Source organism: Castor canadensis, chromosome 15 (genome assembly GCF_047511655.1).
Source record: "Castor canadensis chromosome 15, mCasCan1.hap1v2, whole genome shotgun sequence".
Classification (NCBI taxonomy): Eukaryota; Metazoa; Chordata; class Mammalia; order Rodentia; family Castoridae; genus Castor; species Castor canadensis.
This window is the reverse complement of record NC_133400.1, coordinates 4,331,586-4,352,806: the sequence shown is the minus strand read 5'-3', so window position 1 is coordinate 4,352,806 and position 21,221 is coordinate 4,331,586. Positions and strand designations below refer to the sequence as shown.

The following is a 21,221-nucleotide window of genomic DNA, read 5'->3' as shown; positions in this document are numbered from 1 at the left end:
GTGGCGACCAGAGAAGCGTTGGGCTGCCAACGACTTGGCGCGGGGGTTGGCGGAGTAGGAAAGCTGAGCCTGCTCGGCGAGGCTGGGGGCCGACCATACCGACTACTGCGGGGTGTTTGGCGTTAGAGAATAAATATGCACCCGGAGGCCGCCGAACCGGCGGAGGATGGGCCGGCGGAGCCCGCTTGCGCGCCAGAGCTCGGCGTGGAGGAGTCCGCGGGCGACCACCCTGACGCGGGCCAAGGGGTCCGCAAGGAAGGTGCCGACCGCCTCCAGGGAGGCCGAGGGGGGCAAGGGACCGAACTCCCCATACCACTCGCTCGATCTTCACAGCTAACAATAGATAAATTAGTCATAGCAGCCAGTGCATTAAAGGCCAAGCGCTCAGCATTTGAGCGGTGCACCAACCCTCTCCCATAGGCACACGGGAAAGAGTTTCCTTCCTTCCTTCATCTTTCTTTCTTCTCTTTCTTTCTTCTCTCTCTCTCTCTCTCTCTCTCTCTCTCTCTCTCTCTCTCTCTCTCTCTCTCTCTATTTTTGCAGTTCCGAGGTTTGAACTCAGGGCCTCGCGCTTGCCAGGCATGTGCTCTACACTTGAGTCACTCCCCACCCCAGGAAGAGTTTCTGAAACTTGCTTCAAACGCTAGACAGTCTGCCCGACACACTTTCTCCTCCCTCCCTACTTCAATTTTGAATGTACTCTTTTATTGTTATTGCCATGTAAGAGCAAAGGCTTGCTGTCCTGGTACACTGCAGGCAGACATCAGGGCAGGCCATCTTGATAGAAATTGAAGTATCTAGTCCAGTGTCTGACACATCGTAGAGACACTGCACCGGGGTTTCTGGGGAAGGGTTAAACACAGGCATCAGCTGCTTCTCCCCCTACGCTTGGGGCCCTATGGAAATCTTTTTTATCGCTGGATATAAAAACTAGCTGATGTGTGTTTCATTTTCCTAATCAACAAAGTACGTTTTAATCACCATAGTTTGTTCAGGCAAACCGTCTGAGGAGCTGTAGGAATTGACATAGCTCAGTGCTTGGCTTGGTCTCATTCAGTAGACAGTGGGAACACAAAGAGAGCAGCAATGGCCCTGAAAATCACGTGCATCTGAATTGGCCAATTCTGATTGAGCTTTTAAAAAATCATGTGCATTTGAATGTGCTCGTATGCTATTCCCACCGTTTTTGTTTCATCTCATGTTTTTCTCCCCTTCTTCTTGCAAAACAGTAGCAAAACTTTATTGTCCAGGTGGCATAGAAGCCAATTTCTTTTGAGTTTTTTTTTAAGACAAAAGAGCAGAGAACATTACATAACAAATACCCACGTATTGCCACTGAGAACTGAAAATGAGGAACATTTTGTCGTTCTTACCTGAAGTCTTTGTTTAGTGAAGGAAACAAAACATTTTACATGAAGTTGATATTTCCCCCCACTGCCCTTTCCAGATCCCATTTTCTTCCTCGTCCAGAATTTTGTATGGATTTTTCAGTCTCTCCTCTATACGTGTGTCCTTGACAATGCATAGTATTGGTTTGCACGTTTTTAATCACCACAGTCTCTACAAATGGAATTTTTATTTTATAGAAATTAGCGATCCTAAGGAAATATGTGTGGGTTCTTCTGACACACCCTACCAAAGCCAGCAGCAACAGAGTGGTGACAGTGGATCAGATAGTCACTTAGCCCACCCAAGAGATGACAGGGAAGATCGAGGCCCCAGGTACGTGGTTGAGCTGCATATTTCCCAAGTAAGGTGCATGGTGTGATCGCCCCTGGTACCGATTTGGGGATGGAGGGTCCTGGAATCTGAGTAACCTACCCGGTATCTGAGAGTTGTCCAGTGATGGAGTCCGGCTGGCGCCACTTCTGTGGCATCAGTAATCACCCCTATTAAACTTTTATGCCAGATCTTGATGACACTGTTAAAAGTATTTTTATTAGGACACACGTGGCAGTTTTAAAGAATGCTGAAAGTAACACTATTGGATGAGGCACTGAAAGCTGTACCGAGAAGAAGGAAAGGAAGACAGGAAGGGAGGGAGCAAGAGGGGAGGAGGAGGTGGACTTAACATAAAAATATTAGACATATATAGGATGTTACAGAACTTTGGACATAAATGGATATAGTAAAGAACTTTTGGAATATATTTTACAACTGACAATTTAAAATTCCTTTTTCATGTTTTTCCCTTTAACAGAATGACTAAACAGTTCCTGCAAAAACTCTGCAAGCAGCACAAGCTTTACATTACCCCTGCACTGAATGATACGCTGTACTTACACTTTAAAGGTGAGACCTGTAGAAAATTACCTTCGGGACCATCGTTATTGCTCAGATTATACTTAAGTAAATACCTCAGCATTTAGTGGAGAGTTATGGAAAAAGAAGACTTCTTTAAGGAGAAAGTCTTGCCTGACTAGAGTTTATAAAGTTGCTGGCTAAACGAATACAGAGGAAACATTTTGGTATCCTCATGTTTGTTTACTAAGGTCTTAATGGTTTTACAAAGCAGAAAGCAAGCTTGCAAATACCTTGGGTCGGGAGGAAATGTGAAGACCTGAGAGATGAGAGTCGTTGGGAGCCTCTCAGAATGGAGAGGTGTGATGAGGCATCCTTAGGTCTCAGGCTTGGTGTCCGGTTTCACATCGACATCTGAGTCAGGTTCGTGGTGAGGGCCATTCCTCCCAGTGATAAAGAGGACTGATAGCTCCTTGTCTGTGCTAAGTTGGGGTGGCCAACCTGCTTCCTTAATCATTTATTTGTTCATTTATTTACTTATTCAGTAAATTTTTCGGAGAGACTTGTGTGCCTGGGACCATGTTCAGTGCTGACAATGTGCAGGTGGGTGGGCAAAGATGCCTTAGGTGCTCTGAGGGACGGTGCCGTGCCCAGGAGCACACGTATCTTTGGATGTGGAATGCCTCCTTCCTCACCTCCATTGTCACCTCTCCAAAATTCTCCACCAGCATCTAAGTATAGCAGAGGATAAGATGGTGCATGGCAGAAGGAAGGTCCCAGAGAAGAAGAGGGCCCAGCAAGCCAGACCAAGTACATTCAGAGAGGTATTAGTTATGCACTGCTGTACAACTCGCCCCCGAACTTAGCATCTTTTTTATAAAAGTCATTATCTCACAGACAGTCTGAAGGCCAGGAATCCTGGTGTGATTGGCTGGGTGCTCCAGGCTCAGTGTCCCTCTTGAGGTCGCAGTGGAACACTATCACATGGCCCCAGTAATCTGCCAACTTGACTGGAGCTAGAGAATCCAATTCCAGCTCTAGGCTCAGGTCTTCACTGGCTGTGGCCCCAAGGCCTCAGCTCCCCACCATGTGAGCCTCTCCATGGCAGCTGACTTCCCATAGAGCAGGTTATCCCAGAGAGAGAGGGGGAAAGCAAGGACAGAAGCCTCAGTTCTGGGTAACATATCATCACTTTTGCCTTATTGTACTGGTCTCAGGGCTACTACCATCTCATTGCATCATTAGCACAAGGGTGTGAACACCAGGAGATGGCAATCCAGGTGATGCTGAAAGGCCTTGGGAGAAAATAGAAAATGGTGATCAGGGCTGCTGGGTCAGGGGCTCAGAGTGGTCAGAAACCAAGAGAAAATGGGACTTAGCAGCCAGGATATGACCGGGGTGCTGAGGAACTGGAGATGGAATGGAGAGAGCAGGAGTGAATTGGAGACTGGGGCCCCATGAACTGAAGGAGCAAAGGAGGCCTGTCCCAATGACAGGAGACAGGAGAGAGCTGAGAGCAGGCCAGAGAAAAAACTGCAAGGTCAGAGCCTTAAGGGGGCAAACAACCCATTCCCCAATCAAAAACTGCAATGAAAGAGAGACAGAGACCATAGCTCAAAAATGACCTAAAATGGCTGGAGGCACAGCTTGATGGAAGGACACTCGCCTATCATGCATGAGGCCTTGTCTTCAGTCCCCCGTACTGGGGTAGGTTGAGGGGAGAAGGATGGCTCCTCAAAGAAAAGCATTACTAGAGGAAGGAGGGGTAGATGCTGAGTAGATTGGAGTCTTAGTCCTTCGGGGCTGCTGTGGGGGCTGAGAGGTTCAAGACCAAGGTGTCAGCAGATTTCTGTGCGTAGTGAGGGCTGCTCTCTGGTTCACGTATGGTGCCGTCTGTCTGTGTCCTCACATCGTAGAAGGGGTGAGGGAGGTTCCTCTTGTATGAGGCACTAATCCCATTTATGAGGGCGCCACCCTCAGGACCAAAGGCCCCACTTCCTAACACCTTCATGCTGATCTCAATATAAGAATTCTGGGAGAACACAAACATTTGGTGCCTAACCGTGGGCAAAACAAGGGTGCCCTTGGCACCTTGCCCACGTGGAAGCTTAACTACCCCCACTCCTTCTCCCAAGGCTTTGACCGCATTGAGAACCTGGAGGAGTACACGGGCCTACGCTGCCTCTGGCTGGAGTGTAATGGGATACAGAAGATCGAGAACCTGGAGGCACAGACAGAGTTGCGCTGCCTCTTCCTGCAGGTGAACTTGCTTCATAAAATCGAGAACCTGGAGCCTCTGCAGAAGCTGGATGCACTCAACCTCAGCAACAATTACATCAAGACCATTGAGAACCTCTGTAAGAGCAGCCTTTTCTCTGCCAGGCCCACCACTTCCCCTGGGGAGGCTCCCAGCTTTTATTCTATTAGGGTGTTGCTCACTCCTGCTGCCATCCCATTCCAGCCTGCCTCCCAGTCCTGAACACACTGCAGATGGCGCACAACCACCTGGAGACTGTGGAAGACATCCAACACCTCAGGGAGTGCACCAAACTTTGCGTCCTTGACCTTTCCCACAACAGGCTGGGTGACCCGGAGATCCTGAGCGTCCTCGAGAGCATGCCCAATTTGGTAAAAACAGAACAAAAAATGTCACAACAAATCAGATCATATTATTTTATTTTGGTTTTCTTGTACTGCTGGGGATGGAACCCAGGGCCTCACATGTACCAGGCAAGTGCTCCACCACTGAACACTACCCCCAGCTCTTAATTATTTTATGTCATTTAAATACCAAGTCCTATTTCCTCCCTCCCTTCCTCCTTTTGCACTTTTCTCTGTTTTTAGCTGGAGAATCTTAAATGCCAGATGTCATATAATTTTCTATCCTATCTTTGACACATAAGGACTTCTAAAAGCATCATCACAATACTACCGTTATATTTAAAATATTATAATGGCTACACTTCATACCTGTTCCACGTTCAATTCTCCACTTTAGTCTCAAGTATATGTTTTGATGGTTGGATTGTTCAAACCCAAACCAGATTGGACATTATCTTGGATTACTGTCTGTCCCATCCCTTTTGGTCTATGACAGCTTCCCTTCCTTGTTTTTGTCCTCATCTCACTAATTTGTCAAGGAATCAGGTCCTTTGGCAATTTCCCACATCCTGGATTTGGTTGACGATAGTCTCATGGTGTCTTTTGACACACTCTGTTTCCCCCAGTATTTCCTGTAAAATATAGAGCCAGCGATCTGATTGGATGCCAGTTCAGTGTTCTCCTTCAGTGTGCCATGTCCTTCCATGGACTCATGGGCTTACATCAGGGCCCATGGCATCTGCTTGCCTCTCTTTTATAAATTACGATTTGGAATTACAATTAGCGAGTACAGATTGTCAGCCTCATCTGGCCATTATGAAGTTCTCCATCAATCTTTCTGCCAAGTTGTCTTGGCAGCTGTGGATGAGTGTTGCATTAGGAGTCACAAGGTGTCATGTCCTCACTCTCTTACTCCTTCCGCATCGATTGGTTGGAATGCTTCTCCAAAGAACTTTCACTTATCAAGCCCAGCACTGTGGCTCATTTCTGTAATCCCAGCTATTCTGGAGGTGGAGATAAGGAGGATCAAGGTTCGAAGCCAGCCCAAGCGTATACTTCTCAAGACCCTATCTCACAAAAAACCACCACAAAACAGGGCTGGTGGAGTGGTTCAAGTGTAGGCCCTGAGTTCAAACCCCAGTACCACACACAAAAAACCTGGCACTCAACAGTAGTGCTTCATATAAGACAGGTGTTCCCCTCCTCCTTTTTACCTGTCAAGTCTCAACTAAATCAGTCAAGACCCAGCACTGGTGATCACAGGGCTTTTTCTTTTTCCTCATCATTGGGAGTACCTGGGCTCAGATGTACAGTATCTGAGATGATTTAAGCCTGGCTATCTTTTTTTTTTTATTTTTAATCCTTTTAAAATTATTACTGTTGTACATTTACCAAAGTTCTTACAATATATCATAGTTGAATTCATCCCTCCATCATTGTCCTTTATCCCTCCCCACGCCATTTAAATTTTCCACATCTGGGATTTCCCATCCTTCGGCCTTGAGGGCCCCTCTAGGGAATCCTGGGTGTTGGACTCAAGTGCAGCTGCCTTTGATATCTTCCTTAGTGTTTAGCATGTAAGTGTTAAAAGTATTAAGAACAGCAACAAAATCTGTGAGTCCACTGCCTAGGGCAGGGATCAGTGCAGGGAAAGTGAGTTGCTTCAGAGAAAAACAGTAAGGGAATCAGAGTTCACAAGTAATCTGCAGAGGGAATTTTCTGGAAGGACTAGTTTTGAATGGCCAGCACGTGGGGATGGAAAGCTATAGTAGTGTGAGTGTGTGTGTGACTAGTTTGCATCGTGAATGTTCCCTAAGGCCATGAGTTGAAGGCTTGGTCACTAGCCTGTGGTGCGATTAGGAGGTGCGGCCTGGTGGGAGGAAGTGAGGTCACTGGGGACATGCCCTTGAAGGGGATATTAGACCCCAGCCCTTCCTCTCATTCTTTGCTTCCCAGCCATCACGCGATGAGCAGCTGTGCTTTACCACTTGCTCCCTGCCAAAATGTTCTGCCTCACCACAGGCCCATGGCAGTGATGTCTCACACATCTGTGGACACCAATCTCTGAAACCAGGAGTGGAAATAAACCTCCCTCTTTTAAGTGAATTTTCTCAGGTATTTTGTTACAGTGACAGAAAGTGACACACAGCTGCACCAATGAAGTACCACAGATTGACAGGCTTACACAAAAGAAAGGTATTTTCTCACAGTTTTATAGGCTGCAAATCCTAGATGGAGGACTGATTTTATTCTGTGGCTTCTGTCCTCAGCCTGCAGATGGTTGCCTTCTCCCAGCCACTCTACGTGCTCCCCCTGCCTCCATATTTTTCTGTCCTGATCTCTTCCTATGACACCTCAGGTTGGCTTAGGACCCACCCTGATGAACTGGCTTTAACTTAATTACCTCTTTAATGACCCTGTCTCTAAATACTGTCACCTTCTGAGGTACTGAGGACTAGGACTTTAACATATAAAATGGGGAGGGGTCACAATTATTCAGCCCATAACAAAGCAGCCACCTTATAGTCATTTTGTGACTGCTTTCAAACCCACCCCCCCAACCCAAGCACCCCTTCACTGCCTGGACTGGGACATTGCTCCCCATACCTTGCCCTTGAAGATATGGTGAGATTGACCAGGGCACTTTAAGAATGGACTCTGGGGATCTAAACTAACTATGTCTGTTTATAGGTCTCTGGGCAGGAGAGAAGTGATAGCCTTTGACAGCGGGGACATTGCTGACTGTCCTCCTGATCATCAAGCCCAGGAGAAAGGACTCCTCCATTCCCAGGGGAACTTGCAAACTTCCGTCCTTTTTCAGTCACTGCTACTTGACTCTGAATGTTTCCTTAAAATGGGTCCTGGCTGGGAAGGAAAAAGCAATCAATTAGACCGAGATGCATTTCAGTAAAAGAGATTGGGGAGCAAAACTATTATAACCACTGCACTTGGGAAAGCCTCAGGAAGTGTCTTTTCCAATATTGTTTCTGGAAGGACACAGAGGAGTAAACTCTGAAGTTCAAGTAGAAGAAAGGGCTCCTCAATTCTCTGACAGTTTTGATGGCACAAAAGCAATGAAAACCTCATTTTTGCAATCAGTGCCCAGGGCATGATGCTAGCAGTTACATTTTGTTCAAGAAAATAGATTTTGTTAAGTCATTCTGATGACACAGTACATGTAAAGCAATTTAATCTTTTCAATGTAATCATTTTGGGGCTGAGCATGGTGGCATATACTTATAATGCTAGCTACACAGGAGGCGTAGGTAGGAGGCAAAAACTCAAAACCCCATCCAAAAAGCAAAGCAAAAAGGACTGGGGGTGTAGGTCAAGTGGTAAAGTGCTTGCCAGTCACAAGGCCCTGAGTTTGAACCCCAGGACTGCCAACAATGAAACTAAGTAATTATTTTGGCTTGGCTTTATTTGCTTTACAGCGTGTGTTGAACTTGATGGGAAACTCAGTGATTAAGCACGTCCCTAATTACCGAAGGACTGTCATCGTTCGACTGAAGCACTTGACATACCTGGATGACAGACCAGTTTTTCCAAAGGACAGGTAAGAAGAGAGAAGCCTTTGGATCATGTTTTGAACATTTGCTAGTTGAGCACTTTTAACATTAAACTTTTAAAATTTCTGAGCATTTTCACACATTATTTTTTATTTTTTAAAATTTTTTTGGTGTTCTGGGGTTTGAACTCAGGGCCTTCTTATGCTTTCTAGGCAGGTGCTCTACCATGTGAGCCACACTTCCTCCAGCCCCCTTTTGCTTTAGTTATTTTTTGGATAGGGTCTTGCATTTTTGTCTGGACTGGTCTGGACCACAATCCTCCTATTTATGTCTCCCACACAGTTGGGATGACAGGCAGGTATCACTATACCCAGCTTATTGGTTGAGGTGGGGTCTTGAAAACTCCCTCCTCCTCCCCACCTTGAACCTGGACCCTCCCTGTCTCTGCCTTCTGAGCAGTTGGGGTCACAGGTGTGAGCCACTGTACCTGGCCACATATCACTAAATATTCTTGGATCATAAGTTTAGTGGCTACATAACTCTGCATAACAGGAATTTGAGCACTTATTCATAGATTTTTGTGTTCCTTTGATAACTCCTGTGGATAAGTTTCGACCTTCCATTTCTTGGGATAGAATTCCAGGCATAGAATCACTAGATTAAAGAATGTAGTTTGACCCTGAGCTCAAACACCAGTACCAGAAAACAAAAAGTGGTTTGAGGCTTTTAAAAAGCTCCTATAAATAGTTTTAATTGTTATCTAGAAAGTTTGTACCAGTTTACAGCCTCATCAGACGTAGTGATGTGAAGGAAATCTTTGCCAGGTGGCTTACTGGATGAAGAGGGTGACATTTGGGATCACTGTTGAGGCTAGTCATCCCCACCCCTGCTGGACATTTATGCTCCTCCTTTAAGACCAGTCTGCTCATGACCTCTTCCCTGCTTCCTTCGGAAGTACTTTCTTATTAATGTGTGTGAGCTTTCTTTAGCATTAGGAATATTATACCTGCACTGCCATGTCACAACTTTTATCTGTAGTTTAAATTTACCTTTTGAGTCAGTCACTTGGAATTCTAACTTGGAATAAAACCATTAGCACAGACTTCTTGAGGGGGAAAAGCATCTGAATTTTGAACTGTCTCGTGTTTAAAAAGAAATGCAACTTGCATTATGTTTTTGAGTTCATAGTTCACATGGAAGTCAGAGCCTCCCCTCTATCCAGGCAAGAGCAGATCCCTGCTTCTGGGAAGGGTGGCTGGGACTGACTCGGTAGTTCGCTAGGCTCAGGGGCCTGGCCCAAGGAGGGACAAAAGGAGCTGGACAGGCAGGGGGCAGGCTTTGTGGCCTCCCTAAGCCTCCCGTTTCCTTATTTGTAAAGCAGGATCATTATGATACTGGATCGTTGATCCTGAGTTGGTGTCCTGAAGAAGGCTATGATTGAAGATGCTGGACCAGGAGTTAAGAGTAAGGCAAGCACAAAGTTTATTGAAAGGATAGTGAAGCACCCTACAGGTAGGACTTAGTGAAAGAGCTCAGCCAAAGAAAGGTGAAGTATAGTGGATAATATAGGGCTCTGACTGGCTTAGACTTCCCCTCCTCTACTTTGAAGTTACATCTGTAATTGGATGTCATCTAATTAACTCTTACTGAACCTAACCACCTGGCTACATACCCCCCCCCCAGCCCACATCCCTATCAGACTGGACATTCCAAGAGGGTCTCAGTCCATCCTGTCCTTGAGGCCTGCCATACACATTTTATGACTACCTCTTGTTATCTTGGTGAGACTCACTGTTCACGTTTATAACCCCTTTTACTATCTTGGGAAAGTCTGCGGTGTTATTTTCCTTAAGGGGTCTGTTTTCCATCTTTTTAGCTGTTTGTCTTTAAAAAGATGCTCCTTTATCTAGGAGAAAGACCACTGTGCTTTACTACGGGAGAGAAGGCCGCACCTCAGCCTCCTTAGATGTTTGCTTTTAAGGATTCTTCCTGTCTCTTTTATCTAAGACAAAGTTACTTCTGCCATCTGTTCCCTTTACATTCCCAGTGGCACAGTAACACGGCAGGGGGCCTGTGAGTACTTGTGAGTAACGCCTAGGACTCTGAGCAGGTAGGAGGCTTCTAGGAAGACTGAGCTGAGGGGAGCAGCTGCCAGGAGGGCCCTTTCCCGACACACCAGGAGTGCTGAGGCGCAGGAAAGTTCACGCAAACCCAAACTTGGCAATGCGCAGGATGACCCCTGCACTTTACAGTGTAGCATGACACTCCTCTCTCTCTCCCCACCCCCCCCAGTCTATTTTTTGGGACAGTGTCTCCCTATGAAACCCCTCTGGCCTGGAATTTGCAATCCTCCTGCCTCAGTCTCCCAAGTGCTGGGATTACAGCTGTGCACCACCACATTCAGCTTGCCTGCCTTTTTACTTAAAAGTCATCCTCTGGGGTATAAAGTGGTGTCTCAGCATGGTCGTGATTTGCATTTCCCTGGTGGCTGATGATGCTAAGCATCCTTTCATACGCTTATTGGCCATCTGTATAGATTCTCTGAGAAAACGTGTGCCACTTCTTTGCTCATTTAAAAAAAATGGACTTTTTTAAAGAGTTGTTTTAAGTTCACTGAAAAATTGAGCAGAAAGCACAGAACTCCCATGCACCACCTCCCCTCACAGTTGCCCTACTATTCAGTGCATGTGCTGCTTAGGTTAGGATTGATGAGCTAAGGGTGACCCGTGAGCCCCAAAATTGACTTTAGGGTTTGTGCTTTGTGCCGTGCACTCTGGGTTTGGACAATGCGCCATGCTCTGGGTCCCATTGCAGTATCATTCAGACCAGTTTCATGGCCTGAAAATTCCATGTATATGCTTCTATTCACCGCTCCCACCAGCCCCTGGTCCTTTCACCAACCCCACAACCAGCTGGGCCTTTTCCGGATGGCACAGGGCCGTGGTCACAGTGTGCGGTCTTGTCTGACTGGCTTCTTTCACTTAGCAGTGCATCTAAGCTTCTGCTTAAATGACTTTTTGTAGCCTGACACTTGTTTTTATTGAGTAACGTTCATTGTCAGGCTGTGCTGGAGTCTATTTATCCACGCACCAGCGGAAGGACACAGAGGTGCTTCCTCTTGGACCATCAGAATAAAACTGCTTAACCATTCATGGGTAAGCTGTTGTATGGACGTCGTTTTTAGCTCACCGTCTTCTGTGCCCTATATTTGGATTTCAAGGAAAATGAACAAGCCTGTTCAGTCTGTGTTTGGAGTTCACTTTAACCTGTGAGCGTTAACCTCTTCCTCATCCTTCGGCAGGGCATGTGCAGAGGCCTGGGCCCTGGGCGGGTACGCGGCTGAGAAAGAGGAAAGGCAGCAGTGGGAAATCAGGGAGCAGAAGAAGATCACCGACAGCCTGGAGGCCTTGGCCATGATCAAGAGGCGGGCGGAGGAGCAGAGAAGAGAGAAGGAAGCTCAGGAGCAAGGTAGGTGCTCCTGGCAAAGACACAGCCCCAGAGTTCTGTTTTGATTAGGCAAAGGCAGGCCGTGAAACTCACATCCTTTAATCTCTGAATATTTTTAACCATTCACTCACATACCTGCGGATACATCTCAGTTGTCTGCACCCATCTGCCAGGCCAGTGAAAAACTCTAACACACCAACAATTATAGGTAGTTAAAATATAACACCTTTTGGGGTTTTTTTTGGTGGGACTGAGGTTTGAACTCAGGGCTTATAGTTCGCAAAGCAGGTGCTCTACTGCTTGAGTCACACCTCCAGTCCATTTTGCTCAGGTTATTTTTTAGAAGGGGGTCTCTTTCAAACTATTTCCTCTGGCTGGCGTCAAACTGTAAACCTCCCAATCTCTGCCTCCCAAGTAGCTAAGGTTATAGGCATTCAGCCACCAGCGCAGGGCCTCAAACCACCGTTAGTGATTAAAAACAAGAAATATATAGGTTGTGATTTCACAGGTGTCAAAACAAATCAGTACAAATTGGTGACCTAAAACAGTACAAATTATCTTTTTATAGTTCTTGAGGTTAGAAGCCTGAAATAGGTTTCTCTGGGCTAAAACCAAGGGGTTTCAAGACTGTCCCTTCTGGACCATATAGGATGAATCTGTTTTCTTGTCTTTCCAGCCCTGTTGGGCTGCCTGTGTATCTTGCCTGTGTTCTCTCCCTCCACCCTCAGAGGCAGCAGTGTAGCGTCTCTGAGCAGTGCAGCTCAGCTGGACAGTCCAGGGTAGTCTGAGGTTCTTAGTTTCATCTGCTAGTCCCTTTGCAACGTGAGGTGACGTGAGACATGCTAACAAGTTCTAGGCTTAGGAGCACTGTTCTGTCTGCCACAAACGAATACCACTGACTAGAGCATGAACTCTGTTTCAACTTCATACCAAAGAAGTATGACATCGTACTGACTTCACAGGTCCCACACCCAGTGCCTTTAAGGAGGAAGTCAGCCAGCACTTCTGCCAGGAGCTCAGGCAGTGCCCCTCATAAAGCTGTGCTTTAATCAGACAGTTTGATGACCTTGATCTTTTAAATTACTGTGAAGGTTTTACATTATACTGTGGTCCATTTAAACTCAACAATTTTCTACCCATAGAAGGTCTCCAAGGCCATGTCGTGGGTGGTGGGGCTTTATAATTGCAGAAGTCTGTGCACACAGACACACATGCAGGCACGTGGCACACACGCTCCCCACACGAGGAGCATGCAGGCCCATGTTGTGATAGATTCTAACAGATGAGATGTGGTTGTGCCTCCTCTGAGGGGCCTATGGCTTCTTTAGGGAGGCAAAGATAAGTGGCAGGTATCCAAAGTTGGGGCTAAATTGTGAACTGGGAAATGATATAAGGCTAGTGGGGTTGGGTGGGGCTTTAAGACATGGAAGGTGGACATGGAAGGTGGCAGGAGGCCATTGTAGGCCGTGAAGAGGCTGACGTTGGTGATGCCAGTGTGGTAATGGTGGTGAGTATGGGATCAATGTGGGGGACTCTGCACTTGGGGAGCCCAGTGTTGGAGACAGGCCTTCATGGAAAAGCAGAGAGGCCAGCACCATTTTTTTTCTTTTACATTTTTATTAGCATACGTCAGATGTACAAGGGGTGTTCACTGACTTATGTATGTGCTTATTATGTACACTGATTAGATTTACCCCCTCCATCATACTATGAGGGATTTTTTTTTTTATTTCATCGTTTTACATTCACTCACATATGTATACACTGTTTGGGCCACCCCCCCTTTTGTTGTTAATTGAAGTGAAATTCATATACCATAAAATTTTTGGGGGGGGGGTGTTGTACTGGGGTTTGAACTCAGGGCCTCATGCTTGCAAGGCAGGTGCTCTACCACTTGAGCCACCACTCCACCAGCCCTTTTTTGTGATGGATTTTTTTGAGATAGGGGCTCACGAAGTATTTACTGGGGCTGGCTTCGAACTGTGATCCTCCTGATCTCCACCTCCTGAGTAGCTAGGATTACAGGCCTGAGCCACTGGTGCCCAGCTCCAATTAATTATTTTAAAGTACAGAATTCAGTGGCGTTTAGTACATTCACGAAGTTGGCAGGCAGCACCTCTGTCTAGATCCAAACCACTTCATCATCCCAGGATAAAGCCCTGTGCCCATTAAGCAGTCACTCCTTGTCCCTACTCACCAGCCCCCAGCAACCACTCACACTCTGTCTGACCAGTTCTTGTCACTGCAATCCCAGGGAGGCTAATGCTGTAACTAGCATTTTTTTGTTTCACATTGAACTTTTGAAATTCGGTCACATTGTAGCACATATGAGTACCTTGTTACCTCTTGTAGCTAACCTGGCAGTTTAACTTCCCTGACTTTAGAAGGTACCTGCACTGCTCTCTCTTTGGTCTGCATCATTTTCTATCTAGCTTAGATCGGGACTAAAAGTCTGGAAGGCTGTATGAAATCTACCCTAATTTGGCTTGGCCCGATCCCCACAGTCCTCCTAGGATTTCAGTCTGTCTCCCTGACCCAGAATCTACTATCCTGAGTCCTCAGGGATCGTAACCCCTGCCCAAGACCAATCCCTCTGGGCAGCATTTGGTTGTGGCTGGGAGTGAGTGAGTCCTGGGTCCATCCTGGTCTAACCCTGAAGCATATAGCAACATTCAGTCTGTGTGATCCTGGGGACAGTGCTCAGGGGACCTTCATAAGTAAGAATTGGCTTTCCAGCTGGGTTTGGTGGTACATGTCTTCCCAGTTCGTAGGGAGGCTAAGGCAGGAGGATCATGAGTTCAAAGTCCGCCTGGGCAACATAGTAAGACACCCTGTCTCCAAAGATTAAAAAATAAAAGTATCATAAATGAATTGCATTCTGTCTACTCTTTTGAATTACCATACCCCAACTATTTTCCATAAAGTAGACATTTCCCTACAGCGTTTATTTTTCTTTTAGCAACTTCTTTGAAACGTTTCAAATTTTAGGGATAGCTAAAAGGATAGTCTAAAACAAACAGTCCTGTTAAGTCCATTTCAATTGGATGACTGGTAGTTTTCCACACTTTTTCCCCCACCACATATGCTTTTCCCCTGAATCCTTTGAAATTTTGTTTTGTTAAGACAGGGTCTCACCTCTGTAACATAGCCGCTTTCAAATGCATGACCCCCCACATCTGAGTGTTGAGAGTGTGCCACCACCCCTGGCTTTCTCCTGAAAGGAAAGGCAGGTACTGCAGCCTTTGACCCCCACAGACCTCTGTAGCATCTCCTCAGGACCCAGAGCAAGGTGTCTTCCTCAGGCTTGTCCTTTGGATGTTTGGGTGCCTCGATGTAGCATGTAAACGATAGCAGATGAACTTCCCTTCGGGTTCTTTCATGGCGTTCCTGACACCTCCCTTGTGCTCATTCTCAAGTGCACAGACGCACAGCACATGACCTCCCAGGCCATCCCAGGCTTACCTCTGGACTTGCCTTGCTAGGGGAGAAGCCACCTCCAGACAGTATGGATGGGCAGGAAGAGGCTCCTTTGTGTGAGGAAACACAGCAGAAGATGAAGTTGTTTGTTAAGGAAAGCTTTGAGGTCAAGGACGAGCTGTTTCCTCAAAAGTGTGGTGCAGAAGAGGAGCTGCCTGCAGAAGCAGAGACAGAAGATCAGGAGCCAGCAGGGAGCCTGCCAGGAGCTGTGCCCCCAGGTAATGCAGCTGACCACATGCAGATGCGGGTACCATGGTAGCTGCTGCCCTGGATGGTGGCCTCTGATCCATGGGCCTGAATGCTGAGTTTCACTCTACAGTTGCTCCTTCTGGAAGACAAAGAGCACAAGTTGTCTTGTTTTCTAGAACAGCACTGCCTGAGAGAAATACAACCGGGGCTGTTACAGGATTTCCTAGCAGCCACATGGAAAAAGTAAAAAGAAATGGGCAAACTGTTAATAGTACATCCAAAGCATAACCACCTCTGCTGGGTCAATGAGATGTTTGACATTGTTTTTAGACCACAACATCAAGATCCAGTGTGGATGAGACATTTACTGCACATCTCAATCTGAACGCTAAGTGCTCAGCGTTAAAGGGGAAACAAGACCTACCACAGGAGCAAATGCCTTCCTACTGCTTCTGTTTTAAATAAAAACGGGGTAAAATTCACCCTGGCCACATTCCTTGTGCCTGTGGCGATGGTGATCTAGAAGGGTGGACACCCCTTGGTGAGTTCTAACCAAGCTACCAGGGTCCTGCCAATGACAGGGAACCCGAGACCCCAGGACAGCACCAAGGAGTGGGCCCAAAACATTCCCATCTGTAGGGCTGGGCAACATTGTAGGCCTCAGCCCAAGCAGGATAGGAGGCCTTGTGGGGGAGTTTAGATAGTCTTGCTCAGAAGGAAGGTCCACTGGGTGGGAGAGACATGGACCATTAGTGGGATGTGTGAAGGGAGCCAGGCCATACCCAGACACCATGGCTGGGGGAGCTCCCTTTGGAGCATAGCAGATCCTTAACAGTCAACTCCTGGGCCCCACTTTAACTCGTGATCTCTTTTAATTCAGGTTTATTGGTCCTCTTATGTTCAGTGGTAGGTGAAACCCTCTGGTCCCCGGGTCTTTTACGGAAGTGTGTGGGAACTGTGGATACCCATTCACAAGCCTGTGTGTGGAAGCAGGCATCCATGAACCATCAGCTCTGGAGCTCTGGGTCCGTGGCTCCCCCAATGCTGGGATTCAGGACTTTCCCAGGGTTGTGAGCCATGCACAGTAGGAAGGAGGGGAAGGAGAGCAAGGGGCCCATTGGACCAGGTAACCAAGGTCTCCTCCCTGACAGGAGACGGAGGAAGAAGGCACCAAGAGAAACCTGCTCTTAGTCCCCTGCCTCCCTTCTTGGTTGCTAGTCAAAGCCTTTCTGGTTTTGATGGGAACCTGGGACTGGAACATCCACCTAGGCATGTTTATGTCTTGTTTTGGTTTTTCCTTATAAAACAAGTGCTGCTTTTTTTTTTTTGCCCCCTGTGGTACTGGGGTTTGAACTCAGGGCCTACACCTTGAGCTACTCTACTAGCCCTATTTTTGTGTTTTTTTTTTCTTTGAGATAGGGTTTCACGAATTATTTGCCCAGGCTGGCTCTGAACTGTGATCCTCCTGACCTCTGCCTCCTGAGTAGCTGGGATTATAGGCATAAGCCACTGGCTGCTTTCTATAACATAGGGATGGACGGATTGCCAGAGCTCCACGCCCTGGGCATCTAGAAGAAAGTTTCTACCAAACAAGGGCCATGTTTGCCCTAAAGCTTCCCACAAGCACAGCTGTTACAGGCTTTATCGTTTAAAATGTAGTGTCACCTTCTCAGTTGTGACTTGGGTGTTTTCACACATGGATTTGCAGGGCAGGGTAGAAGGTGTTCCACACAATTACTCCTCGCCTGGTCAGTTTGCCTCAAAACTGACCTGGCCAAGCAGCAGACTGATGAACAGGCTGTGTAGGAAGCAGAACCAAGGCTACCTATAGCCTGGGAATTCTGGACAGAAGGGCCTGGCAGAGGAAGGGGACCTGAGGCTTGTCCGTAGCCCAGGCAGCCATGCAGCTGTTAAGCTATAGGGGTCCCTCTCCCTGCATTAGGCCTGTGCCTCAGGGGAGGCTGTGCAGTGCAGGCTGCTGGCAGGTTCCCCATCCTTGGATGGGGTTGTGACGCTGGCTTCTTCTCAGCTCCGGAGTGGGCCCTGGTCATAAGTGCATCCCTGCCCTTCCTCCTATTGGAGGAGTCCCATGGCACCAGCATCTCTGCATGCTCTTGCAGATTACAGCCAGGGGCAGCTGCCACTGGGCTTTTCTGTTAGGAACATAATCCTGTCCCCAGTGGTGGCTTCTGTAGCTTCTGTTTTGGGCTACCCATTTCCATCTCCACCTCCAGCTTGTTGCCTTGACCACTGTGGAGTAATAACTTGTCCCCGTCATTCCTTAGAGTCAACGTTCCAGGTGGTGGCTGCTGAGGATGTATTAGTTTTGGAACCTGAAGTGACTGGACCTGAAGATGTAGACGCTGTGACCCTGGAGACCAAGGAGAAGCTTTTCATCTGTGTACGTGCAGGACTGACCTTGGGGGAGTTTTGGTTGCACAGTTGAGAAAGCAGGGATGGGAATCGATCCATACCTCTGTGTCCTCACTACCCACAGTGCGCTTGCCCAGGTCCACCCCAGGCCAGCTGCCCTGAGGGTCAGGCATGCATACACTCAGGTTTGGGAAGCACAGGCCTGGATCGCTTCCCTGATCTGGGTCTGCCACATTCCAGATTAGTTTTTGCCAGCAGTTTCATTGCAAAGCACTTCTGCCTGACAGCCTCACAGTTCCTTGTCCACCACCCAGTAAGCGGTTCATGTCGTCTCACTAGCCTGTCGCTGCTCCACCTCCTGCTGCTTCATCAAATGACTGTCTGCTATCCTAACCCCTTGGGTCTGTTCGGCAATCATTGGGTCACAGCCTTCCTGGAGCTCCTCTCATTGGCGGACATGGGGATTTGTGCACTGTCACAGTGCCCCAGGACCGGGCAACAGCCAGGGAGACATCCAACCGTGGACAGCTGGTGCTCCCTCTGCCTGTTCTTGCCCTCTAGTTAAACTTCTAAACTACCGGTTCATTACTGATGCCCAAATTTCACATTTCCACATGACAGCATTAAGATGACCTCGGTCAATATTCCGAGTGGGTTTCTAGTCTTTGAACTACAATAGCCAATACCAAGTTCTTACTCTATGCATGGCCCTCGGCTAAGTGTGTTTATATTGAGTGATTTAACCCTGCCAGTTACTCTAAGGGTACAGGATTATTGTGCATCCCAATTTTATGGACGAGGAAGTTGAGAAACAGGTTAAGCAACTTGCCCAAAGCCACCCAGCTAGGAAATGGTGGACTGGGCCTACCAACCCTGGCAGGGCATCTGAATACCCTGTGCTTCCTCCACACACCTGCTAGTGGTTGTAGATGAAGACATCAGACCAGCAAGCATAGCACAAAGTGAGTCCTGGCTGTGTCAGGGAGGGATACAGGGTCCTAGGACTTAACTGGAAGAGGCAGTTTTGATTTGGGGTGCCATAATTTTCCCCAAATTGAAATGGCTATGTCTCTAACATCCAAGTGAAGATATATGGAAATTCTTCACCATGTCACAGCCTCAATTCAGGGAAGTGGCAGTGCTGGCTTTTTGAGTGTGCCCAGGGCTCCTTCTGGAGGGGTGAGGGCAGAGAGCTGCTCAGAGTTTGCACTTACCCCACGTGTGGGAATGTTGTATGTGCCTCTCTGGTGACAAGTCCTCCTTGGCTTTCAGGACCTGCCTGACTTGGAAGATGTCGATGGTACAGATGTGTCTCTGGAAGACCAGGTGAAGGTTGTTAGCACACTCTCATTACTGTCACCTATGAAGGTTGTTAGCACACACTCTCATTACTGTCACCTATGAAGCCCATTTCCTCCTCCTTTCTGGAGTGCTGGGAACCAAATGCAGGGCCTTGCACATGCCAGCTACCTCCGAACTGCATGTCCAGCCCACATTTCCTTCTCTTGAAAGTCCAGTGTCCTTGTGATTCAAGCATGGCACCATGCCCCTTATTTTTACCTTACTGAAGGAAATGCAGTGGTTTGTTCTTGCTCACTTCAAGGTTTTATCATTAGCCATTGGGGTTTTCTTGCAGATATGTTTTATTGCTGACTTGTAATAACTGCACGGAACATAATGAGCAGAAAGCATTTCCTATAGCATTTACAGAGGGAAGGAAAGAGGATGTAGGGAAAGGGGTAAAGCACTGAGGCATTATGGGAAATTCAACTGACGTGATCCTCCTCTCTGGGAATTACTGAGAGCCACACATCAGACCTGGGCCAGAGGGAAGCCTCAGTATTCTCTGCATGAGGTTGCCATCATCCAAGGCAACAGGCACAGGCCATGGGTACCATGTCCAAATGTTGTGAACAAGTATGGTATACCAGAGTTGTGAAGGCCGGGCTAGGGGATGCCAGGGCTTGGGAACCAAGAGAGTGTGGAACAGGAGGAGAGTGGGTGGAGAGTGCAATGTGGAGACCCAGCAGAGGCTGGACAGGAGAGGAGGTGGTGTTGGCTACAGCTGAGGAGGTTCCACCCTGAGACCCAACTTCAAAAAGGCACCAGCCAGTGTTCCCTTGGGCCCTCCTGCAGCATGGCCACAAAACCTTGTGATGTTTGATGGGAAAGCAAACAAAGCAGGGGTCGGTGCATGTCACAGCAACTCCTGTGCAAAGAGAACTAGTCATTTGCCTTCTCGTCTCCCAACAGGAAACATGCTTTCCAAAGATCCAGGCCATTTCCTGCTTAAGTGACGACAGTGACCCTGAACTGGATCACATTCACTCAGGTGCCCTCTCACATATATTCGCCATCTCTAAGGACCCCTCAAAAAAGGCCAGAACTCCTTTCACAGACATATTTAAGGAAGAAGAAACAAGGAACTTGGAGACCCAAACTGAGGATATCACTTCCCTGCAACCACTCATTCAGGAGCTCAGCGACCGCAAGCTCTCAGGCCAACTACCCATGCCCCCCATCTGCAGAACAGACCCTGCACCCACCCCTTCTGGAGAGGATAAGGATGGCCACGCACCTGTAGCCTCTCCATCGGGTAACACACCTGTTCTGCAGAGTCCAAAGCTTTGTGGGGAAATGCACTGTAGACCAGCTAGCTCTGGGACAGGATGGGGCAGAGGGAGTGTTTTGATGACAGACTGTGAGGTCATTTGTAGATCACATTCCAAGTTTAAGACTCTTGAGGCCAGCTGTCCTGTTCTTGTCAACTGAGTTTGGCCGTGTCACCTTTTGTTGTATGCTGTGGTCACGCACAGCACATGAGGCGTGGGGATGATGGGGAGGTGCTATAGAACTCCATTTTCACTCTGTCACCACCAGCCCATCCTCAACTTTCCCATACCAAAGCTTCCGATAGCAGGAAGGCACTGTGGACTCTATGGCCTGGACACCTGGGTGTGGTACCACAGTGAGGACCAGAGGCTCAGTTACCTGCCTGATGATCAAAGACAGCCTCAAAGCCACACCTGGCACTGGCTGCTGGTATCCACCAGCAGCTTGTGAAGAGAAGGCTGCCTTTGAATGGCTGTCCAAACTGGGGCTGCTGGGCCTCTGTGGTTCCTTACCCTCACCCGGCACAAGGGGTTCTCCTGACAACTGTGAGGCCGATCTCAGATCTGCAGGCAGGAACCAGGGCTGACTGCCTTGGGGATCCCTGAGTGGTCTTCTCTTCTCTTTAGGAGTCAGAACTGAAGAGAAGGAAGTGCGGTCTGAAGAGCCCAGCACCAGGGCAGGTCAAGAGGACATCGAATTTGGCTTGGACTAAACCCAAAGCCCCTCCACCATCAGACTAGCAGTGGCAGGCAGAGGACGCAGGTCGCCCCT

At 47.8% G+C, this 21,221-nt stretch overlaps 1 protein-coding gene across 1 annotated transcript; it reads left to right on the top strand.

Annotated features, from left to right (window-relative positions):
• The first annotated feature begins 93 nt into the window (after positions 1–93).
• Positions 94–21,191, top strand: Dnaaf1 (dynein axonemal assembly factor 1). Its single transcript, XM_020168378.2, has 13 exons — positions 94–259; positions 1,587–1,722; positions 2,201–2,292; positions 4,377–4,598; positions 4,703–4,869; positions 8,277–8,398; positions 11,653–11,819; positions 15,281–15,522; positions 17,407–17,500; positions 17,750–17,865; positions 19,110–19,169; positions 20,091–20,433; positions 21,077–21,191. The coding sequence occupies exons 1-13, from the start codon at positions 136–138 to the stop codon at positions 21,160–21,162; spliced, it is 1,971 nt and encodes a 656-aa protein (XP_020023967.2). The 5' UTR covers positions 94–135; the 3' UTR covers positions 21,163–21,191.
• The last annotated feature ends 30 nt before the right edge of the window (positions 21,192–21,221 follow it).